The sequence below is a fragment of the Ascaphus truei genome, chromosome 14 (genome assembly GCF_040206685.1).
Source record: "Ascaphus truei isolate aAscTru1 chromosome 14, aAscTru1.hap1, whole genome shotgun sequence".
Classification (NCBI taxonomy): domain Eukaryota; kingdom Metazoa; phylum Chordata; class Amphibia; order Anura; family Ascaphidae; genus Ascaphus; species Ascaphus truei.
This window is the reverse complement of record NC_134496.1, coordinates 13,879,755-13,905,768: the sequence shown is the minus strand read 5'-3', so window position 1 is coordinate 13,905,768 and position 26,014 is coordinate 13,879,755. Positions and strand designations below refer to the sequence as shown.

Sequence of the window (26,014 nt, the reverse complement as noted above, 5' to 3'; positions counted from 1 at the left end):
GTGTGGTGCAACCCACTCACCATCAGTCTCATTGGCAGGTTCCCCTGAAAAATATGCAAATACTCACATCCTGGTAGGGCAGGCAGGCAGGCTGTGCAGCTACTCAATGCAATACAGGGAAAAGGGAGACCAAAAAGCGCACCAGCACAAACGGAGCAGGAAGAAACCAGGACAAAAAAATGATTAAAAGGGCACTTTAATGTGGCAAAAGACCCATCCAATGCATTTCGAACGTCGCAGCGTTCTTTTTCAAGTCCCTGTAGGGATAATATCAGCGCTTGTATTTCTCACAGGCGATGCAGTCTTCCTGGACAGCGAAGCAGAGAGGAAAGAGTACGTCCTAAACGAGAACGGGTTTATCTACATGGGAAACGCAGACTGGATCCGCCCACAATCATGGAACTTTGGACAGGTAAATCTCCATGCAGGATATGTTCAGCTGCTAATATATATGCTGTGTACAGTATATGTGTGTGTATTTCGCCCTCTGGTGGCATACTGTGGTATATGTTGTAATATTCTGCTTTATCGCTGCATTTAAATTCTCTGTGATATTATTCTGAGTACAGAGGGGCAGATTAGTCCAAATCCGTTTCTGGACTTTCTCGGACTTTTCATTCAAAATCCGACCCGTGCATTAAATTCCGACTTCGGATTCTCTCGACGTTAATCCGCGCGGATTATTTAAAATCCGTCCATAAATCTCGTTTTTTTCGGATATTAAATAATTCGGCGTGGGATATAACGTGAATCCATACTGCTGTGATGCGCTATGTACATTAATGGCGCTATATAAATAAAGATATACATACATCCCGCGGGCCGTGTTTATATCGGATCGCCGTCAGATTGTAAGAAAAAAAGAGTTTAAGCCTCTTTGACAATAATTGACAGTATTCTTATTAATATTATGATTATTTAATATGAATATACAGATAGGACCCAGACATTGGAACCTGTGATTTTCTGTGTCTGTGCAAGTGCAGACCTGCAATTACCTTCTGCACATGCGTGACCTCCGTTCTGCGAATGCGCGACCTCCGTTCTGCGCATGCGTGACCTCCGTTCTGCGCATGCGCGACCTACGTTCTGCGCATGCGCGACCTCCGTTCTGCGCATCCGCGACCTCCGTTCTGCGCATGCGCGACCTTGGTTCTGCACATGCGCTACCTTGGAACCCCCCCCCCCCCCCCCCGTTCTGCACATGCGCAACCTCGGCACCCCCCCCCCTGTTCTCCACATGCGCAGACATGGCAGCTCCCTTCTCGGTACCGCCAGATTGCCGAAAAGCAGGGCGCCGACAAGCAGTGCCCTACTTACTGCTATTTAACTCATTTACTAGAAAAAGAACCAGTACTGGAACTCAGACCACTAAGTCCAGCCCAGGAGTGGACACTGGACACCCGCTGACAGGTGTCATTCCAGTCATTCACGGGTTAATGGTTAAACTACAAGTTTTATTAGGTAAATAATGTATAAATGTTTGAGCTATAGAACTACAGCAGCCCAACCAGTCGACATCCAAACCCTGCTGGGCCTACATCACCACAGCTTCAGCTCCAGGCTCCGCCCCTATTTATACCCCTCCCCGGCTCCTCCCCCCATTATAATTCCGTGTGACGGACTCAGTGTTCAGGTTCGGATTACTAACCCGACGCTCGGATTTTCAGTGCAAGAAACAAAATGGCGGATTTGACTTTTCGAGAGCGATCCTCGGAACTCCGCCGCCGAAAGGATTGAAATTGGAAGAAGTAATCCGCCCAGCTCTGATTCTCATTTATAACGGGATCTGTTGGGTTAAACAAATTTGTGCTTATTCGCCAAAAAGACAGAAACAGTCAAATCTTTGCCTTTTGCGTGGTTACTTTTTTTTTCCTTGAAGAAGACAATGGGATGGATCGTTTCTGTACCCAGCGACAGCTCAGCTCTCAGGGCCTGTGCCTTAAATACAAAGCCAACGTACAGCGTTACTATGTTATGTTTAATACATACTGACACGCTCACTTTCCCTCTGATCCTGATGAAGTTTGACGAGGACGTGATAGAAATCTGCCTGAAATTACTGGATAGGAGTCAAAATTGCCACGAAGACCCGATCAGCGACTGCGGCCGGAGAAATGACCCCGTGTACGTCAGCAGAGTGATCAGCGCCATGGTAAATCCCTCTCCCCAATCTGTGACCCCCTAATATAAGGAGACCTCTCAGCTATCTGTAACCCCCTAATATAAGGAGACCTCTCAGCTATCTGTAACCCCCCTAATATAAGGAGTCTGTCTCAGCTATCTGTAACCTCCCTAATATAAGGAGTCTGTCTCAGCTATCTGTAACCCCCTAATATAAGGAGTCTGTCTCAGCTATCTGTAACCCCCTAATATAAGGAGTCCTCTCAGCTATCTGTAACCTCCCTAATATAAGGAGTCCTCTCAGCTATCTGTAACCCCCAAATATAAGGAGTCCTCTCAGCTATCTGTAACCTCCCTAATATAAGGAGACCTCTCAGCTATCTGTAACCTCCCTAATATAAGGAGACCTCTCAGCTATCTGTAACCTCCCTAATATAAGGAGACCTCTCAGCTATCTGTAACCCCCTAATATAAGGAGACCTCTCAGCTATCTGTAACACCCTAATATAAGGAGTCCTCTCAGCTATCTGTAACCTCCCTAATATAAGGAGTCTGTCTCAGCTATCTGTAACCCCCCTTATATAAGGAGTCCTCTCAGCTATCTGTAACCCCCCTTATATAAGGAGTCCTCTCAGCTATCTGTAACCCCCCTAATATAAGGAGTCCTCTCAGCTATCTGTAACCCCCTAATATAAGGAGTCCTCTCAGCTATCTGTAACCCCCCTTATATAAGGAGTCCTCTCAGCTATCTGTAACCCCCTAATATAAGGAGTCCTCTCAGCTATCTGTAACCCCCCTTATATAAGGAGTCCTCTCAGCTATCTGTAACCCCCCTAATATAAGGAGTCTGTCTCAGCTATCTGTAACCCCCCTAATATAAGGATTCCTCTCAGCTATCTGTAACCCCCTAATATAAGGAGTCCTCTCAGCTATCTGTAACCCCCCTAATATAAGGAGTCCTCTCAGCTATCTGTAACCCCCCTTATATAAGGAGTCCTCTCAGCTATCTGTAACCCCCCTTATATAAGGAGTCCTCTCAGCTATCTGTAACCCCCCTTATATAAGGAGTCTGTCTTAGCTATCTGTAACCCCCCTTATATAAGGAGTCCTCTCAGGAATCTGTAACCCCCTAATATAAGGAGTCCTCTCCCCAATCTGTAGCCCCCTAATATAAGGATTCCTCGCGGCTATCTGTAACCCCCTAATATAAGGAGACCTCTCAGCTATCTGTAACCCCCCTAATATAAGGAGACCTCTCAGCTATCTGTAACCCCCTAATATAAGGAGTCCTCTCCCCAATCTGTAACCCCCTAATATAAGGAGTCTGTCCCAGGAATCTGTAACTTCCCTAATATAAGGAGTCTGTCCCAGTAATCTGTTACCCCCCTAATATAAGGAGTCTGTCCCAGGAATCTGTAACTTCCCTAATATAAGGAGTCTGTCCCAGGAATCTGTAACCCCCCTAATATAAGGAGTCTGTCCCAGGAATCTGTAACCCCCCTAATATAAGGAGTCTGTCCCAGTAATCTGTTACCCCCCTAATATAAGGAGTCCTCTCCCCAATCTGTAACCCCCTAATATAAGGAGTCCGTCCCAGTAATCTGTTACCCCCCTAATATAAGGAGTCCGTTCCAGGAATCTGTAACCCCTCTAATATAAGGAGTCTGTCCCAGGAATCTGTAACTTCCCTAATATAAGGAGTCTGTCCCAGGAATCTGTAACCCCCCTAATATAAGGAGTCCGTCCCAGTAATCTGTTACCCCCCTAATATAAGGAGTCCTCTCCCCAATCTGTAACCCCCTAATATAAGGAGTCTGTCCCAGGAATCTGTAACCCCCCTAATATAAGGAGTCCGTCCCAGTAATCTGTTACCCCCCTAATATATATATCATTTCCTGTACCATACATTATGTCTTTGTGATTTTTTCAAACGCCCTTAGCTCCAACATAAAACCCAGAGTATGACCATAGTCCCGCTCCATGTTCCTGTTAACCCCTCATATTCTAATCTCAATGACCATAGTCCCGCTCCATGTTCCTGTTAACCCCTCATCTTCTAATCTCAATGACCATAGTCCCGCTCCATGTTCCTGTTAACCCCTCATCTTCTAATCTCATCTTAGATCAACAGCAACGATGATAATGGGATTCTGGAAGGAAAATGGGACGGAAGATACTATGATGGGACCAACCCAATGCGGTGGAATGGAAGTGGTCCTATCCTGCGGCAGTGGCTTGGTGCAAACTTCCGACCGGTCAGATACGGGCAGTGCTGGGTGTTTGCTGCAGTTCTATGTACAGGTAACACACACACACTCACACACACTCACACACACTCACCTCACTCACACATTCTTACACACACACTCACACACTCACCTCACTCACACATTCTCACACACACACACACACACACACACACACACACTCACACACACACACACACACACACACACACACACACACACACACACACACACTCTCACACACACACACACCTCACTCACACACACACACACACACACACACTCACACCACACACTGCTTCGCTGTGTTATTGTCCCCTCCGGTGGGATATGCTGTAATATTCCGCAGTAACACTGCCATTGACACCTATGGAATCTCTGTGATATTCTGCATTATAATAGGTTATGTTGTGTTATCTGGAGGAGAAATGAAGCCCGCTGCATCGGTATATGACTAAATATATTTCTAATCAACAGTGTGCAAATTAGGACATTGTCAGGCATCAGTCACGTTTCACTCATTGCACATGTATGTGTGCCGCTGTTACCCTCCCGTAGTCACTTAAATCCTGTCTGCGCCTGCGTGTGTGTATATGTGTGTTTGTACAATATTATTTTTAATGTGTGTGTGTGTGTGTGTGTGTGTGTGTGTGTGTGTGTGTGTGTGTGTGTGTGTGTGTGTGTGTGTGTGTGTGTGTGTGTGTGTGTGTGTGTGTTTGTACAATGATATTATTTTTAATCTGTGTGTGTGTAGAGAGCTGGACAAATTAACTTGTCGGGAGAGAGTGAAACTCGGTACCGGTGTGTGGGATGCAGCTGCGCGGGATTCAGCCGCGCCTCCTCTTCATTGGACTACGCAGCTTAATGGGAGATTCTGCCATTACACGGTGTATGGTGTTGCATACCTACTGGCTCACAGTAGATCTGAGTCTCCACCGGTTTTGTTGGGGAGAATAGGACAGGCTTCTGCGGAACATCATGGGTTCTTATCTCTGACAGTACAGCGCCTCCATCTGCTGCAAGCTCCAGATTGCACTCTAGGCCGGAGTATATTAAACTGGAACTGCTTTATTCTCTGCTTCAGCACAGTATAACATGGGCTCATGCCCAGTACAGCTCACACACAGGTCTGCCACCTTTGGATGGTCCCTGGACCTACACTGCAGGCCAAGGGCCCCTGAAGCAGTCCTTATTCTTCCCTGATCCTCTAGTAAGGCCAGGGAAACGGCATCACTCCCTAATCCCCCAAGGGGAAGAGGAACAGAGGGTGCCAATGCACAGACACCTCTGTGTGGACCAGCCTCTCTCAAGTGGGGAGAGGCACTGCAACAATGTAGTGATGCAGCCCCTTAATTACAAGGGAAGAGGGTACCAGGTCTGAACCCAGGATTGAGCAGAACACAGGCCTAGTCCCACCTCCTCCTCTGTCACTCAAGTTAGTTGCCTCTGTGGGGAAACCCCACGATTGGTCCTGTCACTGCCTGCACTGTTACCAGGGCTTACATGACAGGGAGGGCAGACTGGTAGCCAAACCAGGCATGGCTACATATATGTATATATTCAGATATAAGTTGCAGCAAACCAATCAGTGATCACTCCTTGTGTCAAAACGGTTACATACTGTGCACTCTTCCACCACATGTTAATTAGGATATATTCCATTTAGTTCCTGACTCCATTGAGTCCATCCCATGTCCATTTTCTATTTGGATTCTTCTGGAAGAATGAATTCCTGATGGAGAAGTTTTCACATTCTGCAAATTCTCCCAATCTGTCTCCACGTTCATTCCCGTTACTGTATCCGTACTTACCCACTGATGCTGCGTCTTTCAATGGGCACCAACGTTTGCATTGAAATCTCCCATAACCATCTACTCCCCTGATTCTTCCATTATCTGTACCTCTGATCTTCTTACATCACGAAGGCCCCTTCTTAGCACCCTCTGCCTTCTTCCTGAACGCTATCAAGCCCAGGGACACTCCGGCCTCCGGAGAATGAGGTCCTCTTCTCTTTGGTGTGTTCCATGTAAAAAAAAAAAGACGAAAACAATCAACATCAAGAACCTGAAGAATAACAGCAGAGAATTGTACCTACCGTAGAGCTAAAAATTGCTTCAGCTCTAAATGCGCGGGGACTCGTTAACACACAACTCTGAAGAACTTATGAAGATTGTAGTTGAAAGCACAAAAAAAATGTTGTCACCCCCAAACTTTGCCACCCTACGCCCAGGCCCAAAGGGAAATCCGCCACTGCCTAGGAGGAACTATTCCTTTAAAGGTTAATGCTAGCATATCCCTGCTGGGGCCGTTTCTGTCTGGACCATAGTGTAGTAATGACATGTTTAGGGGTCACATCTGGGGGATTGAGGGGGTTTTTACCCAAGTCCAACACCTATAAGTAGGTTTAAACTCATTATTTAAAGTCAGTTTGTAAACACGGTGAGCTGGGGCTTGGGAGGGGTTTGATTTTTTCGGATCTAACTCATTCTCTTAGCTCCGAATTGGGATCGGCGCATTGCTATGCTGTAAGCACTTCTCGAAACGTCCAATCCGTGCAGAAAAGGCTTGTTTAGAAGCGGTTTCATTCCGGCTGCGCAAATCTGGGCGCAATGGCTAAATTAGTATTCTTTGCAAACTAGCTGTATTCTAGTAGCTCCGAAAAGTGTAAAACAGCAAAATTGCTTCCAACAACTCACAGTTTTTCCTGGCGAGAGAGGGATTACGAGTACCCACCAGAGCCTGAGATACGGCTTTTGCCTTGGGGGTGGGTAAGGTGTGAGCAGGGTTGCCACCACTCCGAGTTTGACCCGCAGACTACAGGTTTTGGCCACGTATCTCCGGGCTACGGATTTACCTTGTAAACCTCCGGGCGGCGGCGTTCAGCGGCATCTCTCAGCATCCTCGGCGTCCTCCCGGCATCTCCCCCTGCACCCTGTCAATATGGATGCTTGGCGTCAAGTGGCGCCACTTTGCCATGTCAACGGGAATGCTACAGGATGTCACAGCATCACGTGATGGCTATTGCCATGACAACATGACGTCACGTGATGCCTCGGCACCATCAGGCATCCCATTGTCATGGCAACTTCAAGCCACGTGATGTCACATTGCATCCCGTTGTCATGGCAACGCGGCGCCGTTTGATGCCGCACAGCCATATTGACAGGTTGCAGGGGGGATGCCAGGTGGATGGCAGAAGGATGTCGGGACACGACACCACTGAAGGTAAGCGCAAAATTTCAAAAATGTTATCTCTGGGTTAGCCTTCAGAAGAAGGTGGCAACTCACCCTGGGCGTGAGTGGTAGAGCTCAAAAGTATGCTGTGACCACACCATTTCCCAGCATCTGGTTTAGTTCAATGTTAGAGATGTGATCCTGAGTAGCAGAAGTTGTGGGTTCTGGTTCTATTGGGTCTGACACCAGTACCCCCTTCAAATATTTTAGGTGTGACTCATTTAAATATGCTTTGCATAGCCATTTGCATATCTCCCAGGGTTCCTCAGGTGCGTTCCTTTTTCAACACAGGCATTTCTCCTCCCTTATTATAAACGCAGTATAGAAGTAGCCGTTTGCAACAGAGAATAGGGTTTTTTCTCACATATCATTCTGCGACTTCTGTACACGCCAAACCGCCGGTGACTACAGGGGTTATGATGGTTTTACAGGAGACACGTTGGTACCGGTGACCTGCACCTTAACACGAGGCTTTGCAAACTCTGGTTGATTTGTTTTCTAGTGATGAGATGCCTGGGGATTCCTACACGTGTGATAACCAACTTTGAATCTGCCCATGACACGGATGGAAATTTACACGTAGATGAATATTATGATAACTATGGAAGGATGCTGAAGAAAGAAACCGCAGACAGTATATGGTAAGATCATTTGCTTTTACATTCGAGTAGTTAAACATGCATTTTTATATAATCATCCAGGCTCATATGCTCTAAAGGACCCAGGACCGAAGTGTACTAATGGCAGTTACTGTATATAGTTACATAGTTACATAGAAGATGAGGTAGAAAAAAGACGTACGTCCATCAAGTGCAACCTGTGCTAAATTTAGACAACCAATACTTTATCCTATATCCGTACTTACTTATTGATCCAGAGGAAGCAAACAAAAAACCCCAGTGTCATATCATCCAATGATATCTCATAAGGGAAAAATAAATTCCTTCCTGACTCCAATAATTAGCAATCAGATTACTCCCTGGATCAACATCCTTCCCATGTATACTTATTTGGTATATCCCTGTATACCTTTCCTTTGTAAAAAGATGTCCAACCTTTTTTTGAACCGATCTATTGTATCTGCCATCACAGTCTCCATGGGTAATGAATTCCACACTGTAACTGCCCTTACTGTAAAGAACCCTTTCCTTTGTTGCTGGTGAAATCTCCTTTCCTCCAACCTAAAGGGATGGCCCCGAGTCCTTTGTACTGCGCTTGGGATGGCACTGACATCTTTAAAATGTTAGTCCCTCCTAGGAGCAAAGTGTACTAATGGCAGTGACATGGTTAAGGGGTCAGTCCCTCCTAGGGCCTAAGTGAATTAATGGCAGTGATGTGGTTAAGGGGTCACATATGGGGGATTGATGTATTTTTGGCCCAAATCTGACACCTACAATCCAAGCATTGTTAAATATTTTTGTAACACCTCTCTGCAGTGTTTAGCACCCGCTTCTCTTTCCCATTCTCCACTCTTCTGGCTTTCCCGTTCCTCTCTCATCGTCCCATCAGTGTATCTATCCGTTGGCCTGCCTCAAACCTCGCTTTGGAGACCTTTCCTCTTCTCTCTATATACTCTCTCCCTCGGTGACATTCCTGTAACCATTTAACTGCAACGATCACCTGTATGATACAGAACTGTATCTATCCCCAACGAACCTCACAGCCGTAATCCCCGGTCCCCAACGGTCTCACAGTCGGTATCACTACAATCCATTCAGTTCCCCAAACCCATTATTTAGGTGTCATATTTGACTCTTCTCTTTGCTTCTCCCCTTACATTAATGCTTCTTTCTCCGTAACATGCCAAAATACAACCTTTTTACTGTTTCTCTACTAAAGAAATGTGGATGCATGCCCTCATTCTCTCCTATCTGGACTACTGCTTCCTTCTTCTCACTGGGCTCCCTACCTCACAGCTTTCCAACGTTCAGTATACTATATTCAAAATGCTGCTGCATAACCTCGCCCTCCTGTGCATCAGTCTCTGTCCTCCTGAAATCTCCCTGCTGGCTCCCTATTAAACTTGGCATTTTCTACAAAACGAGTACAGCACCGCTCAGCTATAATCTCTCTATATACCCTTAACCCCTCTCTAAGCTCTGCTCAGGCTTGTCTTCTCTTTACCCCGTGTCATGCCAACACCCCTTCTCACATGCTGCATTCTACCTCTAGGACTCCTTCCCTCTCAATGTCCGGAAAGCACCTTCTCTCTCTAACTTCAAAACCTGAACTCACCTGTCCACCAGAGTGCTCACATATTCCTATATGACCATCACTCGCTAAACTACAGTTCCCTCTTACACACTCTAACGGTCTAATCAATGCACTCACTCTTACTCCTCCCCACATGCAGAGTGTCACTTTCCCAGGTGCCAGCATTACTTGTACAAGTCATTTCCCCAGGCGCCAGCACTACTTGTGCAAGTCACTTTCCCAGGCGCCAGCACTACTTGTGCAAGTCACTTTCCCAGGCGCCAGCACTACTTGTGCAAGTCACTTTCCCACACACCAGCACTACTTGTGCAAGTCACTTTCCCAGGCGCCAGCACTACTTGTACAAGTCACTTTCCCAGGTGCCAGCACTACTTGTGCAAGTCACTTTCCCAGGCGCCAGCACTACTTGTGCAAGTCACTTTCCCAGGCGCCAGCACTACTTGTGCAAGTCACTTTCCCACACACCAGCACTACTTGTGCAAGTCACTTTCCCACACACCAGCACTACTTGTGCAAGTCACTTTCCCACACACCAGCACTACTTGTACAAGTCACTTTCCCAGGTGCCAGCACTACTTGTGCAAGTCACTTTCCCAGGCGCCAGCACTACTTGTGCAAGTCACTTTCCCACACACCAGCACTACTTGTGCAAGTCACTTTCCCAGGCGCCAGCACTACTTGTGCAAGTCACTTTCCCAGACGCCAGCATTACTTGTGCAAGTCACTTTCCCAGGCGCCAGCATTACTTGTGTTAGTCACCCTTTCTCCCTGTGCATTTCTTCGGGGTCTCTGCATGGGGGAAGTGTTTGTTCATCGTGTTCCCTTTCCCCTTATCCCACCCCAGCCTTATCTGAGACCCAATAACAATAAAGGGAGTGGGAGAGAGGGGGCTTTGCCTGTGAAACTCTTGCTGATCAAAGGGAATGATATATATGTGTGTAGTGCCCACCAGATATGCAATTGTAATTCACAATTGTACAGCGCTGAGTAGTTTGTTACACAGGAGCTGTGGGGTGAACTGGTGCGATTTGTAACAAACTTTCATCACGTGTACAGCTTGGGAGGGAGAGGGAGGATATGATAGAAGCGTTCAAACATCCGTATGAAGCGGTCATGTGCTGAGTCTGGAGAGAGGTTCAGGGGAAATGTGGAGGGGTAGCACTCCTGAAAGTGAGGTGGATGCATGGCATAAACTTGCGGCAGAGGTGGTAAAGGCCAACACAGGAAGAGAGTTAAACATTCCTGGGACAGACATAAGGGGACCCTAAACATGAGAGAAAGCAAAAGGGGTCTGAGGCTCCCCAGCAGGTAGGGGAGGGGGCGCAAGTGTTTCTTGTCTGCCATCCATGTAGGGTTGTCTGGTTGCTTCTCCAAAATTCTGGACACCATGGTAAAAGGTGCGACACGCTTGAGACACACACAACTCTCACCTGTCTCTGCTCCATGCTGTTCCCTCCTCTTCTTGGCCCCACCCCCAGGCTCCTGGCACTTCCTGCTGATTGGCTGCATTACCCAGCCCCAGCCAATCAGGATAGAGGAAGCTGCCCAGCCCCCTAGCAACTGCCCTGCTCTCTCCCTGTGCGGGGAAATCCCGCGGCCCCCCAAGCCAGTCAGGTCACTACACCCAGAGAGGTAATACCCATATACACATAAACGCCCAGAGAGGTAATACCGCTATACACATACACGCCCAGAGAGGTAATACCAGTATACACGTACACGCCCAGAGAGGTAATACCGGTATACACATACACGCCCAGAGAGGTAATACCGGTATACACATACACTCCCAGAGAGGTAATACCAGTATACACATACACGCCCAGAGAGATAATACCGGTATACATATACACGCCCAGAGAGGTAATACCGGTATACACATACACGCCCAGAGAGGTAATACCGGTATACACATACACGCCCAGAGAGGTAATACCGGTATACACATACACGCCCAGAGAGGTAATACCGTTATACATATACATGTCCAGAGAGGTAATACCGGAATACACATACACGCCCAGAGAGGTAACACCGGTATACACAAACACGCCCAGAGAAGTAATACCGGTATACACATACACGCCCAGAGAGGTAATACCGGTATACACATACACGCCCAGAGAGGTAATACCGGTATACACATACACTCCCAGAGAGGTAATACCAGTATACACATACAGGCCCAGAGAGATAATACCGGTATACATATACACGCCCAGAGAGGTAATACCGGTATACACATACACGTCCAGAGAGATAATACCGGTATACACATACACGCCCAGAGAGGTAATACCGGTATACACATACACTCCCAGAGAGGTAATACCGGTATACACATACATGCCCAGAGAGGTAATACCGGAATACACATACATGCCCAGAGAGGTAATACCGGTATATACATACACTCCCAGAGAGGTAATACCAGTATACACATACACGCCCAGAGAGATAATACCGGTATACATATACACGCCCAGAGAGGTAATACCGGTATACACATACACGTCCAGAGAGGTAATACCGGTATACACATACACGTCCAGAGAGGTAATACCGGTATACACATACACGCCCAGAGAGGTAATACCGGTATACACATACACGCCCAGAGAGGTAATACCGGTATACACATACACGCCCAGAGAGGTAATACCGGAATACACATACATGCCCAGAGAGGTAATACCGGTATACACATACACGCCCAGAGAGATAATACCGGTATACACATACACGCCCAGAGAGATAATACCGGTATACACATACACTCCCAGAGAGGTAATACCGGTATACACATACACGTCCAGAGAGGTAATACCGGTATACACATACTCGCCCAGAGAGGTAATACCGGTATACACATACACGTCCAGAGAGGTAATACCGGTATACACATACACGCCCAGAGAGGTAATACCGGTATACACATACACGCCCAGAGAGGTAATACCGGTATACACATACACGTCCAGAGAGGTAATACCGGTATACACATACACGCCCAGAGAGGTAATACCGGTATACACATACACGCCCAGAGAGGTAATACCGGAATACACATACACGTCCAGAGAGGTAATACCGGTATACACATACACGCCCAGAGAGGTAATACCGGTATACACATACACGTCCAGAGAGGTAATACCGGTATCCACATACACGCCCAGAGAGGTAATACCGGTATACACATACACGCCCAGAGAGGTAATAACGGCATACACATACACTCCCAGAGAGGTAATACCGGTATACACATACAAGCCCAGAGAGGTAATACCGGTATACACATACACGCCCAGAGAGGTAATACCGGTATACACATACACGCCCAGAGAGGTAATACCGGTATACACATACACGCCCAGAGAGGTAATACCGGTATACACATACACGTCCAGAGAGGTAATACCGGTATACACATACACGTCCAGAGAGGTAATACCGGTATACACATACACGCCCAGAGCGGTAATACCGGTATACACATACACGCCCAGAGAGGTAATACCGGTATACACATACACGTCCAGAGAGGTAATACCGGTATACACATACACGTCCAGAGAGGTAATACCGGTATACACATAAACGCCCAGAGAGGTAATACCGGTATACACATACACGCCCAGAGAGGTAATACCGGTATACACATACACGTCCAGAGAGGTAATACCGGTATACACATACACGTCCAGAGAGGTAATACCGGTATACACATACACGCCCAGAGAGGTAATATCGGTATACACATACACACCCAGAGAGGTAATACCAGTATACATACACGCCCAGAGAGGTAATACCGGTATACACATACACACCCAGAGAGGTAATACCGGTATACACATACTCACCCAGAGAGGTAATACCAGTATACATACACACACCCAGAGAGGTAATACTGGTATACACATACACCCCCAGAGAGGTAATACCGGTATACACATACACGCCCAGAGAGGTAATACCGTTATACACATACACGTCCAGAGAGGTAATACCGGTATACACATACACGCCCAGAGAGGTAATACCGGTATACAAATACACGCCCAGAGAGGTAATACCGGTATACACATACACGCCCAGAGAGGTAATACCGGTATACACATACACGCCCAGAGACGTAATACCGGTATACACATACACGCCCAGAGAGGTAATACCGGTTTACACATACACGCCCAGTTGGGTTCAATATTGGACACCTGGCGACCCGACGTCCATGCAAATTCTGTGGCTTTCAAGCTGAATATAATTAGAATTTCTTACACAGGAACTTTCATGTGTGGGATGAGTGTTGGATGGAGCGTAAAGATCTTCCACCTGGATACAGTGGGTGGCAAGTAGTGGATGCAACACCCCAGGAAGCCAGCAATGGTAAGAAGCCTCCTGCTAAGGAGAAGCGTGTACTTACTGTACATTACACGGCTCCCACGCCTGCTAAGGAGAAGCGTGTACTTACTGTACATTACACGGCTCCCACGCCTGCTAAGGAGAAGCGTGTACTTACTGTACATTACACGGCTCCCACGCCTGCTAAGGAGAAGCGTGTACTTACTGTACATTACACGGCTCCCACGCCTGATAAGGAGAAGCGTGTACTTACTGTACATTACACGGCTCCCACGCCTGATAAGGAGAAGCGTGTACTTACTGTACATTACACACGGGCTCCCACGCCTGATAAGGAGAAGCGTGTACTTACTGTACATTACACGGCTCCCACGCCTGATAAGGAGAAGTGTGTACTTACTGTACATTACACGGCTCCCACGCCTGATAAGGAGAAGCGTGTACTTACTGTACATTACACGGCTCCAAAAATGTAGTTTTTAGTAAATAAATAAAAACTAAATTGCATGGGGACTGCTCCGTTAAAGTGCTGTTCATGAAGGAATGTATTCTGCCTGTATATTCTACTGTGTATTTTTTCTTTTTCTTTTGTTAGTTTCACATTAGGAGCCATAGTGTCTAATTTTGCAATACCACCTGACACCACCCAAAAAATGCATATAAATGTACACATTACACAATGACAGTACATCGTTCTACCAACCTATTACATCATTCTACCAACCTATTACATCATTCTACCAACCTATTACATAATTCTACCAATCTATTACATCATTCTACCAACCTATTACATCGTTCTACCAACCTATTACATCGTTCTACCGACCTATTACATCATTCTACCGACCTGTTACATCATTCTACCGACCTGTTACATCATTCTACCGACCTGTTACATCATTCTACCGACCTGTTACATCATTCTACCGACCTGTTACATCATTCTACCAACCTATTACATCATTCTACCAACCTATTACATCATTCTACCAACCTATTACATCATTCTACCAACCTATTACATAATTGTACCAACCTATTACATAATTCTACCAACCTATTACATCATTCTACCAACATATTACATCATTCTACCAACCTATTACATCATTCTACCAACCTATTACATCATTCTACCAACCTATTACATCATTCTACCAACCTGTTACATCATTGTACCAACCTGTTACATCATTCTACCAATCTACAGTATTACATCATTCTATCAACCTATTACATCACTCTACCAGCCTATGACATTATTCTGTGAACCTATATTGTCTATCACAGGGAGATAAGATTTAGCCGCATATTTAGCAAGCTTTGCTTTTCCATAAGACATTGTACGGTCCCATTCATATGAATGGACCTAGAAAAATATACCACCTTAATGATGTCTAATTGTACGTGTCCCGCACCAGGAACATTTTGCTGTGGGCCCACTTCAGTGAGAGCCATCAAGGATGGAGATGTTCACCTGGATTATGATGGTCCTTTCTTGTTTGCCGAGGTCAATGCTGACATCATCTCGTGGGTTGTACAACCTGACTCCTCACGTAAGAATAATCCCTTACTGAACACTAAACGGGTCGGCCAAAGAATCAGCACCAAGAGCGTTGGGAATGGCTCACGTTTGGACATTACCAGTAGCTACAAGTATGAGGAAGGTAAATACAATTCTGTCTTTTTGCTTGGTTAAGTTGAAAAGTTTTCCTATGTAATAATAATAATAATAGCCCTGAAAGTGTAAAACCAGCATTCATAGCATTTCACAGGCACAATGAGACCCTACAGACCAGACTATGAAATAACATTGCACAGATAGGGGCTGGCTCGACATGAGCCAATCTGGCAACTCAGACGTTACTCCCTATACACTTCAATGGGCAACTGCGTCCGGAAAACGTCCGGATCGGCTGCTTCAGGTCACTCTGACCTGGCACTGGGCAGTGACATTACCACCAATACAATACTGCATTTATATGGCTTACTAATATAATGGAAGCATGAATGGGGTACGCTCCCCTCTGCAAGTTTCTTTTTATTATTTGAGGATTTCATCAGAATATTGTACAATACGGGGTCTGTTTTCTAGTCTTACTGTACCTTGTATTGTATTCCTATAAATGCGGCTACTAAGTGAGTTACATATGTAGAAATTGGGGAATCCAGTCTGAATACCAATGTCAAGTCTCCTCGTGACCTTGGACAAGTCACTTTATCCGCCTACGCCCCAACATTAGACTACACACTCTTTGAGCAGGGACTAACTGTGTCATATAGCGATGTATACAATATCAGCGCTATATGGTAACAAATATTATTACTGTTCTGTTACTAGGATCTAAAGAAGAAAGGACCGTGTTTGAAAAAGCAGCGGCACGTAGGAATTCTCCAAACTCTGGGGTGAATAATACTACCAGCTCCTCTCCGACCCCACCAGAAAACAGTGATCCTGACGCCCATTCCCCCAACCCCTCTCTCCATGAGGTGGGATTAAAGATGAAATTACAACTGAAAGAGTCTCCAGTTATTGGCGAGGACATCCGGCTCGCCTTGCTGGCTTCAAATCTAACTTTTCAGAATAAAAAGATAGACATGAATATAAGCGCACAGACCATACAGTACGATGGTAAGCCAGGAAACCTGGTGTGGCAGGAAACAGCTTCCATCAGACTAAGTCCCAAAGCAGGTAAGCTACACGTCCATATTTACTAAGAGGTGCTACTCAATAAAACATCTTCCAGCTTCAGAAGACACCTTGTTTTCTTGATACATAACAGTCTTACGGTTCATAGAAATACTGACCCCTGACAAAGTCGATACGGCGAAACGCACGTTGGGCTGTGGGAAGCAGATGTGACAGGTGAGGTTGAGGTTGTGCAGGGCTCAGAAGCCATTGCCCTGCAACACCATGAACGGAATAATTGATCAGCGTCTTCTGTATGGAGACACCCACATTATGATACAACAAGGGAAATCCCAAAGCCGGTATTTATATGAACCGTGAGACTGTTACTTATTTACAACAGAATTATCATTTTTCTGGGATCCGTATTTACACATATATTTGTGCATTTTTCCATCATGGACATCATTTTTTACATTACTACTATTTCCTTTCGGTATATTGTACAATATTTACAAGACTATCCGTTGTTTCATATTTTTGGGTACTGTATATCTGATTTAGAATTATTTATTTATCTTTTGGTACCCAGGTTTCTATAGGTTTTCATGGGAAATGTTCTGTTCTGCGGTTCAATATTAGTATCATATTACTGCACCGACACACTTTATTCGAGCAACTACCCAGTATGTACCTGGCAGATACCTGGAATGCGCCGCTCCTCACCTCTGACAAGCCCCGTTGCGTTTGCCTTCCCAGCCTGGGTTCATGCCTGGCTGACGGGCGGCTGATCTGTTAAATGATAATGATTAGGATTTAATAGGCTGCAATGCTTCGAGTGTCTACCAGATGACATAAATTCATGAATTGTAATGCAGTATATATATATATATATATATATATATATATATATATATACTGTGCAGTATTGCAGCCAGCGGGAATAAAATGCTTCAATCCCTGCCTGGAAAATAACGCAATGCACTCGGGCAGAAAACAGTCACAAACCTCAATACACCCGGGTATACCCGAATTCGTGGGACTAGCCGAGCTCGAATAAAGTGTGTCGCCAGTGTAGATCAAGGTGTTCTCGTATATTCTATGATTGGTTTTAAATCTAGCCATCTCTAAGTGTTTCTTACCAGGCCAACTGGCCGTCCCTAAGTGTTTCTTTCCGTATCTTCTTAGTCTTTTGATTTTTTTCCGTTATATTATTTGTTTTCCACTTGTTTTTATGATTTTATTCTCTTTTAAAAAAACAAAAATTCATGTTTATTATGCTATTTTATTATCATTTTCTTGTTTATTGTGAGTTTTCTATAATTTGGTTAAAATCCAAAACAAAGTGCTGGCAAAACCAGAATACGATTGGGTTTTGTTTTAGAACAAAAGCCACGTTTAAAATCAAAACAGGAACAATTGTTAAAACCAAAACACGAGTGCTAACTGACATTCAAGTCAATGGCAATTAACACCGAATTGGTCTCCCATACCCCTTATCTGAGCTCCTTGAATCGCGGTGTTACACTTGAAACTGCATTGTAGGTTTAATGGTTATAATATTGCATATATAGGCCACCACGTATTCAGTAGTTTTCTTGACTGGTTGGACTTATTTTTCCCAGAGAATGAAATTCCGTTCCAGATTCCTTATTCAGTGTACAAGACATACCTGTCTGATAGTCATCTCCTGAGAGTGTCTGCCGTGGGAAAACTGCAGGACACTGGGGAAATGCTGCTGGTTGAGAAAGACATCACGCTCGCTGTCCCAAATCTTGAAATAGAGGTAACTGATTTGTTAGAGATAGTTAAAAAATGAAACACATTGAGTTCTCAGAATCTTTATCCTACTGATAAGCCTGTCAATACCTGCGCCTTAAATCCCGTCCCTCAATACCAGCGCCTTAAATCCCGTCCCTCAATACAGTACCAGCGCCTTAAATCCCGTCCCTCAATACCAGCACCTTAAATCCCGTCCCTCAATAGCAGCGCCTTAAATCCCGTCCCTCAATAGCAGCGCCTTAAATCCCGTCCCTCAATACAAGCGCCTTAAATCCCGTCCCTCAATATCAGCACTTTAAAGCCTGTCCCTCAATACCAGCGCCTTAAATCCCGTCCCTCAATACCAGCGCCTTAAATACCATCCCTCAATACCAGCGCCTTAAATCCCGTCCCTCAATACCAGCGCCTTAAAGCCCGTCCCTCAATAGCAGCGCCTTAAATCCCGTCCCTCAATACCAGCGCCTTAAATCCCGTCCCTCAATACCAGCGCCTTAAATCCCGTCCCTCAATACCTTCACCTTAAATCACGTCCCTCAATACCAGCGCCTTAAATCCCGTCCCTCAATACCAGCGCCTTAAATCCCGTCCCTCAATACCAGCGCCTTAAATCCCGTCCCTCAATACCAGCGCCTTAAATCCCGTCCCTCAATACCAGCGCCTTAAATCCCGTCCCTCAATACCAGCGCCTTAAATCCCGTCCCTCAATACCAGCGCCTTAAATACCGTCCCTCAATACCAGCGCCTTAAAGCCCGTCCCTCAATACCAGCGCCTTAAATCCCGTCCCTCAATACCAGCGCCTTAAATCCCGTCCCTCAATACCAGCGCCTTAAATCCCGTCCCTCAATACCAGCGCCTTAAAGCCCGTCCCTAAATACCAGCGCCTTAAAGCCCGTCCCTCAATACCAGTGCCTTAAATCCCGTCCCTCAATACCAGCGCCTTAAATCCCGTCCCTCAATACCAGCGCCTTAAATCCCGTCCCTCAATACCAGCGCCTTAAAGCCCGTCCCTCAATACCAGCGCCTTAAATCGCGTCCCTCAATAGCAGCGCCTTAAATCCCGTCCCTCAATACCAGCGCCTTAAAGCCCGTCCCGCAATACCAGCGCCTTAAATCCCGTCCCTCAATACTAGCGCCTTAAAGCCCGTCCCTCAATAGCAGCGCCTTAAATCCCGTCCCTCAATACCAGCACCTTAAAGCCCGTCCCTCAATACCAGCGCCTTAAATCCCGTCCCTCAATACCAGCGCCTTAAATCCCGTCCCTCAATACCTTCACCTTAAATCACGTCCCTCAATACCAGCGCCTTAAATCCCGTCCCTCAATACCAGCGCCTTAAATCCCGTCCCTCAATACCTGCGCCTTAAATCCCGTCCCTCAATACCAGCGCCTTAAATCCCGTCCCTCAATACCAGCGCCTTAAATCCCGTCCCTCAATACCAGCACCTTAAATCCCGTCCCTCAATACCTTCACCTTAAATCCCGTCCCTCAATACCAGCGCCTTAAATCCCGTCCCTCAATACCTTCACCTTAAATCCCGTCCCTCAATACCAGCGCCTTAAATCCCGTCCCCCAATACCAGCGCCTTAAATACCGTCCCTCAATACCAGCGCCTTAAAGCCCGTCCCTCAATACCAGCGCCTTAAAGCCCGTCCCTCAATACCAGCGCCTTAAATCCCGTCCCTCAATACCAGCGCCTTAAATCCCGTCCCTCAATACCAGCGCCTTAAAGCCCGTCCCTCAATACCAGCGCCTTAAATCCCGTCCCTCAATACCAGCGCCTTAAATCCCGTCCCTCAATACCTTCACCTTAAATCCCATCCCTCAATACCAGCGCCTTAAATCCCGTCCCTCAATACCAGCGCCTTAAATCCCGTCCCTCAATACCAGCGCCTTAAATCCCATCCCTCAATACCAGCGCCTTAAAGCCCGTCCCTCAATAACAGCGCCTTAAATCCCATCCCTCAATACCAGTGCCTTAAATCCCGTCCCTCAATACCAGCGCCTTAAATCCCGTCCCTCAATACCAGCGCCTTAAATCCCGTCCCTCAATACCAGCGCCTTAAATCCCATCCCTCAATACCTGCGCCTTAAATCCCGTCCCTCAATACCAGCGCCTTAAATCCCGTCCCTCAATACCAACGCCTTAAATCCCGTCCCTCAATACCAGCACCTTAAATCCCGTCCCTCAATACCAGCGCCTTAAATCCCGTCCCTCAATACCAGCGCCTTAAATCCCATCCCTCAATACCTGCGCCTTAAATCCCGTCCCTCAATACCAGCGCCTTAAATCCCGTCCCTCAATACCAGCGCCTTAAATCCCGTCCCTCAATACCTTCACCTTAAATCCCGTCCCTCAATACCAGCGCCTTAAATCCCATCCCTCAATACCAGCGCCTTAAATCCCATCCCTCAATACCTTCACCTTAAATCCCGTCCCTCAATACCAGCGCCTTAAATCCCGTCCCTCAATACCTTCACCTTAAATCCCGTCCCTCAATACCTTCACCTTAAATCCCATCCCTCAATACCTTCACCTTAAAGACCGTCCCTCAATACCTGCGCCTTAAATCCCGTCCCTCAATACCAGCACCTTAAATCCCGTCCCTCAATACCAGCGCCTTAAATCCCGTCCCTCAATACCTTCACCTTAAATCCCGTCCCTCAATACCAGCGCCTTAAATCCCATCCCTCAATACCTGCGCCTTAGATCCCGTCCCTCAATACCAGCGCCTTAAATCCCGTCCCTCAATACCAGCGCCTTAAATCCCGTCCCTCAATACCTTCACCTTAAATCCCGTCCCTCAATACCAGCGCCTTAAATCCCATCCCTCAATACCAGCGCCTTAAATCCCGTCCCTCAATACCTTCACCTTAAATCCCGTCCCTCAATACCAGCGCCTTAAATCCCGTCCCTCAATACCTTCACCTTAAATCCCGTCCCTCAATACCTTCACCTTAAATCCCATCCCTCAATACCTTCACCTTAAAGCCCGTCCCTCAATACCTGCGCCTTAAATCCCGTCCCTCAATACCAGCGCCTTAAATCCCATCCCTCAATACCAGCGCCTTAAATCCCGTCCCTCAATACCTTCACCTTAAATCCCGTCCCTCAATACCAGCGCCTTAAATCCCGTCCCTCAATACCTTCACCTTAAATCCCGTCCCTCAATACCTTCACCTTAAATCCCATCCCTCAATACCTTCACCTTAAAGCCCGTCCCTCAATACCTTCACCTTAAATCCCGTCCCTCAATACCTTCACCTTAAATCCCATCCCTCAATACCTTCACCTTAAAGCCCGTCCCTCAATACCTGCGCCTTAAATCCCGTCCCTCAATACCAGCGCCTTAAATCCCGTCCCTCAATACCAGCGCCTTAAATCCCGTCCCTCAATACCAACGCCTTAAATCCCGTCCCTCAATACCAGCACCTTAAATCCCGTCCCTCAATACCAGCGCCTTAAATCCCGTCCCTCAATACCAGCGCCTTAAATCCCATCCCTCAATACCTGCGCCTTAAATCCCGTCCCTCAATACCAGCGCCTTAAATCCCGTCCCTCAATACCAGCGCCTTAAATCCCGTCCCTCAATACCTTCACCTTAAATCCCGTCCCTCAATACCAGCGCCTTAAATCCCATCCCTCAATACCAGCGCCTTAAATCCCGTCCCTCAATACCTTCACCTTAAATCCCGTCCCTCAATACCAGCGCCTTAAATCCCGTCCCTCAATACCTTCACCTTAAATCCCGTCCCTCAATACCTTCACCTTAAATCCCATCCCTCAATACCTTCACCTTAAAGCCCGTCCCTCAATACCTGCGCCTTAAATCCCGTCCCTCAATACCAGCACCTTAAATCCCGTCCCTCAATACCAGCGCCTTAAATCCCGTCCCTCAATACCTTCACCTTAAATCCCGTCCCTCAATACCAGCGCCTTAAATCTCATCCCTCAATACCTGCGCCTTAGATCCCGTCCCTCAATACCAGCGCCTTAAATCCCGTCCCTCAATACCAGCGCCTTAAATCCCGTCCCTCAATACCTTCACCTTAAATCCCGTCCCTCAATACCAGCGCCTTAAATCCCATCCCTCAATACCAGCGCCTTAAATCCCGTCCCTCAATACCTTCACCTTAAATCCCGTCCCTCAATACCAGCGCCTTAAATCCCGTCCCTCAATACCTTCACCTTAAATCCCGTCCCTCAATACCTTCACCTTAAATCCCATCCCTCAATACCTTCACCTTAAAGCCCGTCCCTCAATACCTGCGCCTTAAATCCCGTCCCTCAATACCAGCGCCTTAAATCCCATCCCTCAATACCAGCGCCTTAAATCCCGTCCCTCAATACCTTCACCTTAAATCCCGTCCCTCAATACCAGCGCCTTAAATCCCGTCCCTCAATACCTTCACCTTAAATCCCGTCCCTCAATACCTTCACCTTAAATCCCATCCCTCAATACCTTCACCTTAAAGCCCGTCCCTCAATACCTTCACCTTAAATCCCGTCCCTCAATACCTTCACCTTAAATCCCATCCCTCAATACCTTCACCTTAAAGCCCGTCCCTCAATACCTGCGCCTTAAATCCCGTCCCTCAATACCAGCGCCTTAAATCCCGTCCCTCAATACCAGCGCCTTAAATCCCGTCCCTCAATAGCAGCGCCTTAAAGCCCGTCCCTCAATAGCAGCGCCTTAAAGCCCTTCCCTCAATACCAGCGCCTTAAATCCCGTCCCTCAATACCAGCGCCTTAAATCCCGTCCCTCAATACCAGCGCCTTAAAGCCCGTCCCTCAATACCAGCGCCTTATAGCCCGTCCCTCAATACCAGCGCCTTAAATCCCATCCCTCAATACCTGCGCCTTAAATCCCGTCCCTCAATACCAGCGCATTAAATCCCATCCCTCAATACCTGCGCCTTAAATCCCGTCCCTCAATACCAGCGCCTTAAATCCCGTCCCTCAATTCCAGCGCCTTAAATCCCGTCCCTCAATACCAGCGCCTTAAATCCCATCCCTCAATACCAGCGCCTTAAATCCCGTCCCTCAATACCAGTGCCTTAAATCCCGTCCCTCAATACCAGCGCCTTAAATCCCGTCCCTCAATACCAGCGCCTTAAATCCCGTCCCTCAATACCAGCGCCTTAAATCCCGTCCCTCAATACCTTCACCTTAAATCCCGTCACTCAATACCAGCGCCTTAAATCCCATCCCTCAATACCAGCGCCTTAAATCCCGTCCCTCAATACCAGCGCCTTAAATCCCGTCCCTCAATACCAGCGCCTTAAATCCCGTCCCTCAATACCAGCGCCTTAAAGCCCGTCCCTCAATACCAGCGCCTTAAATCCCGTCCCTCAATACCAGCGCCTTAAAGCCCGTCCCTCAATACCAGCGCCTTAAATCCCGTCCCTCAATACCAGCGCCTTAAAGCCCGTCCCTCAATACCAGCGCCTTAAATCCCGTCCCTCAATACCAGCGCCTTAAATCCCGTCCCTCATTACCAGCGCCTTAAATCCCGTCCCTCAATACCTTCACCTTAAATCCCGTCCCTCAATACCAGTGCCTTAAATCCCGTCCCTCAATACCAGCGCCTTAAAGCCCGTCCCTCAATACCAGCGCCTTAAATCCCATCCCTCATTACCAGCGCCTTAAATCCCGTCCCTCAATACCTTCACCTTAAATCCCATCCCTCAATACCAGCGCCTTAAATCCCATCCCTCAATACCTTCACCTTAAATCCCGTCCCTCAATACCAGCGCCTTAATGCCCGTCCCTCAATACCAGCGCCTTAAATCCCGTCCCTCAATACCAGCGCCTTAAATCCCGTCCCTCATTACCAGCGCCTTAAATCCCGTCCCTCAATACCTTCACCTTAAATCCCATCCCTCAATACCAGCGCCTTAAATCCCGTCCCTCAATAGCAGCGCCTTAAATCCCGTCCCTCAATACCAGCGCCTTAAATCCCGTCCCTCAATAGCAGCGCCTTAAATCCCGTCCCTCAATACCAGCGCCTTAAAGCCCGTCCCTCAATACCAGCGCCTTAAATCCCGTCCCTCAATACCAGCGCCTTAAATCCCGTCCCTCAATACCAGCGCCTTAAAGCCCGTCCCTCAATACCAGCGCCTTAAATCCCGTCCCTCAATACCAGCGCCTTAAAGCCCGTCCCTCAATACCAGCGCCTTAAATCCCGTCCCTCAATACCAGCGCCTTAAATCCCGTCCCTCAATACCAGCGCCTTAAATCCCATCCCTCAATACCAGCGCCTTAAATCCCGTCCCTCAATACCAGCGCCTTAAAGCCCGTCCCTCAATACCAGCGCCTTAAATCCCGTCCCTCAATACCAGCGCCTTAAATCCCATCCCTCAATACCAGCGCCTTAAAGCCCGTCCCTCAATACCAGCGCCTTAAATCCCATCCCTCAATACCAGCGCCTTAAATCCCGTCCCTCAATACCAGCGCCTTAAATCCCGTCCCTCAATACCAGCGCCTTAATGCCCGTCCCTCAATACCAGCGCCTTAAATCCCGTCCCTCAATATCAGCGCCTTAAATCCCGTCCCTCAATACCAGCGCCTTAAATCCCGTCCCTCAATACCAGCGCCTTAATGCCCGTCCCTCAATACCAGCGCCTTAAATCCCGTCCCTCAATACCAGCGCCTTAAAGCCCGTCCCTCAATACCAGCGCCTTAAAGCCCGTCCCTCAATACCAGCGCCTTAAATCCCGTCCCTCAATACCAGCGCCTTAAAGCCCGTCCCTCAATACCAGCGCCTTAAAGCCCGTCCCTCAATACCAGCGCCTTAAATCCCGTCCCTCAATACCAGCGCCTTAAATCCCGTCCCTCAATACCAGCGCCTTAAATCCCGTCCCTCAATACCAGCGCCTTAATGCCCGTCCCTCAATACCAGCGCCTTAAATCCCGTCCCTCAATACCAGCGCCTTAAATCCCGTCCCTCAATACCAGCGCCTTAAAGCCCGTCCCTCAATACCAGCGCCTTAAATCCCGTCCCTCAATACCAGCGCCTTAAATCCCGTCCCTCAATACCAGCGCCTTAAATCCCATCCCTCAATACCTGCGCCTTAAATCCCGTCCCTCAATACCAGCGCCTTAAATCCCGTCCCTCAATACCAGCGCTTAAAAGCCCGTCCCTCAATACCAGCGCCTTAAATCCCGTCCCTCAATACCAGCGCCTTAAATCCCGTCCCTCAATACCAGCGCTTTAAATCCCGTCCCTCAATACCAGCGCCTTAAATCCCGTCCCTCAATACCAGCGCCTTAAATCCCGTCCCTCAATAACAGCGCCTTAAATCCCGTCCCTCAATACCAGCGCCTTAAATACCGTCCCTCAATACCAGCGCCTTAATGCCCGTCCCTCAATACCAGCGCCTTAAATCCCGTCCCTCAATACCAGCGCCTTAAATC

The 26,014-nt window shown here is 47.3% G+C and overlaps 1 protein-coding gene across 2 annotated transcripts in view; it reads left to right on the top strand.

Annotated features, from left to right (window-relative positions):
• The window catches only part of LOC142465627 (protein-glutamine gamma-glutamyltransferase 5-like), a 50,378-nt gene that overhangs the window by 18,464 nt on the left and 5,900 nt on the right, over positions 1-26,014 (top strand). For both annotated transcript variants that reach the window (XM_075569739.1, XM_075569738.1), the window contains exons 4-11: positions 294-412; positions 2,027-2,155; positions 4,248-4,425; positions 8,107-8,245; positions 14,107-14,210; positions 15,611-15,856; positions 16,531-16,881; positions 18,444-18,604. In XM_075569739.1, the coding sequence (XP_075425854.1) occupies positions 294-412; positions 2,027-2,155; positions 4,248-4,425; positions 8,107-8,245; positions 14,107-14,210; positions 15,611-15,856; positions 16,531-16,881; positions 18,444-18,604 (1,427 nt within the window). The remainder of the gene's footprint in view (positions 1-293; positions 413-2,026; positions 2,156-4,247; positions 4,426-8,106; positions 8,246-14,106; positions 14,211-15,610; positions 15,857-16,530; positions 16,882-18,443; positions 18,605-26,014) is intronic.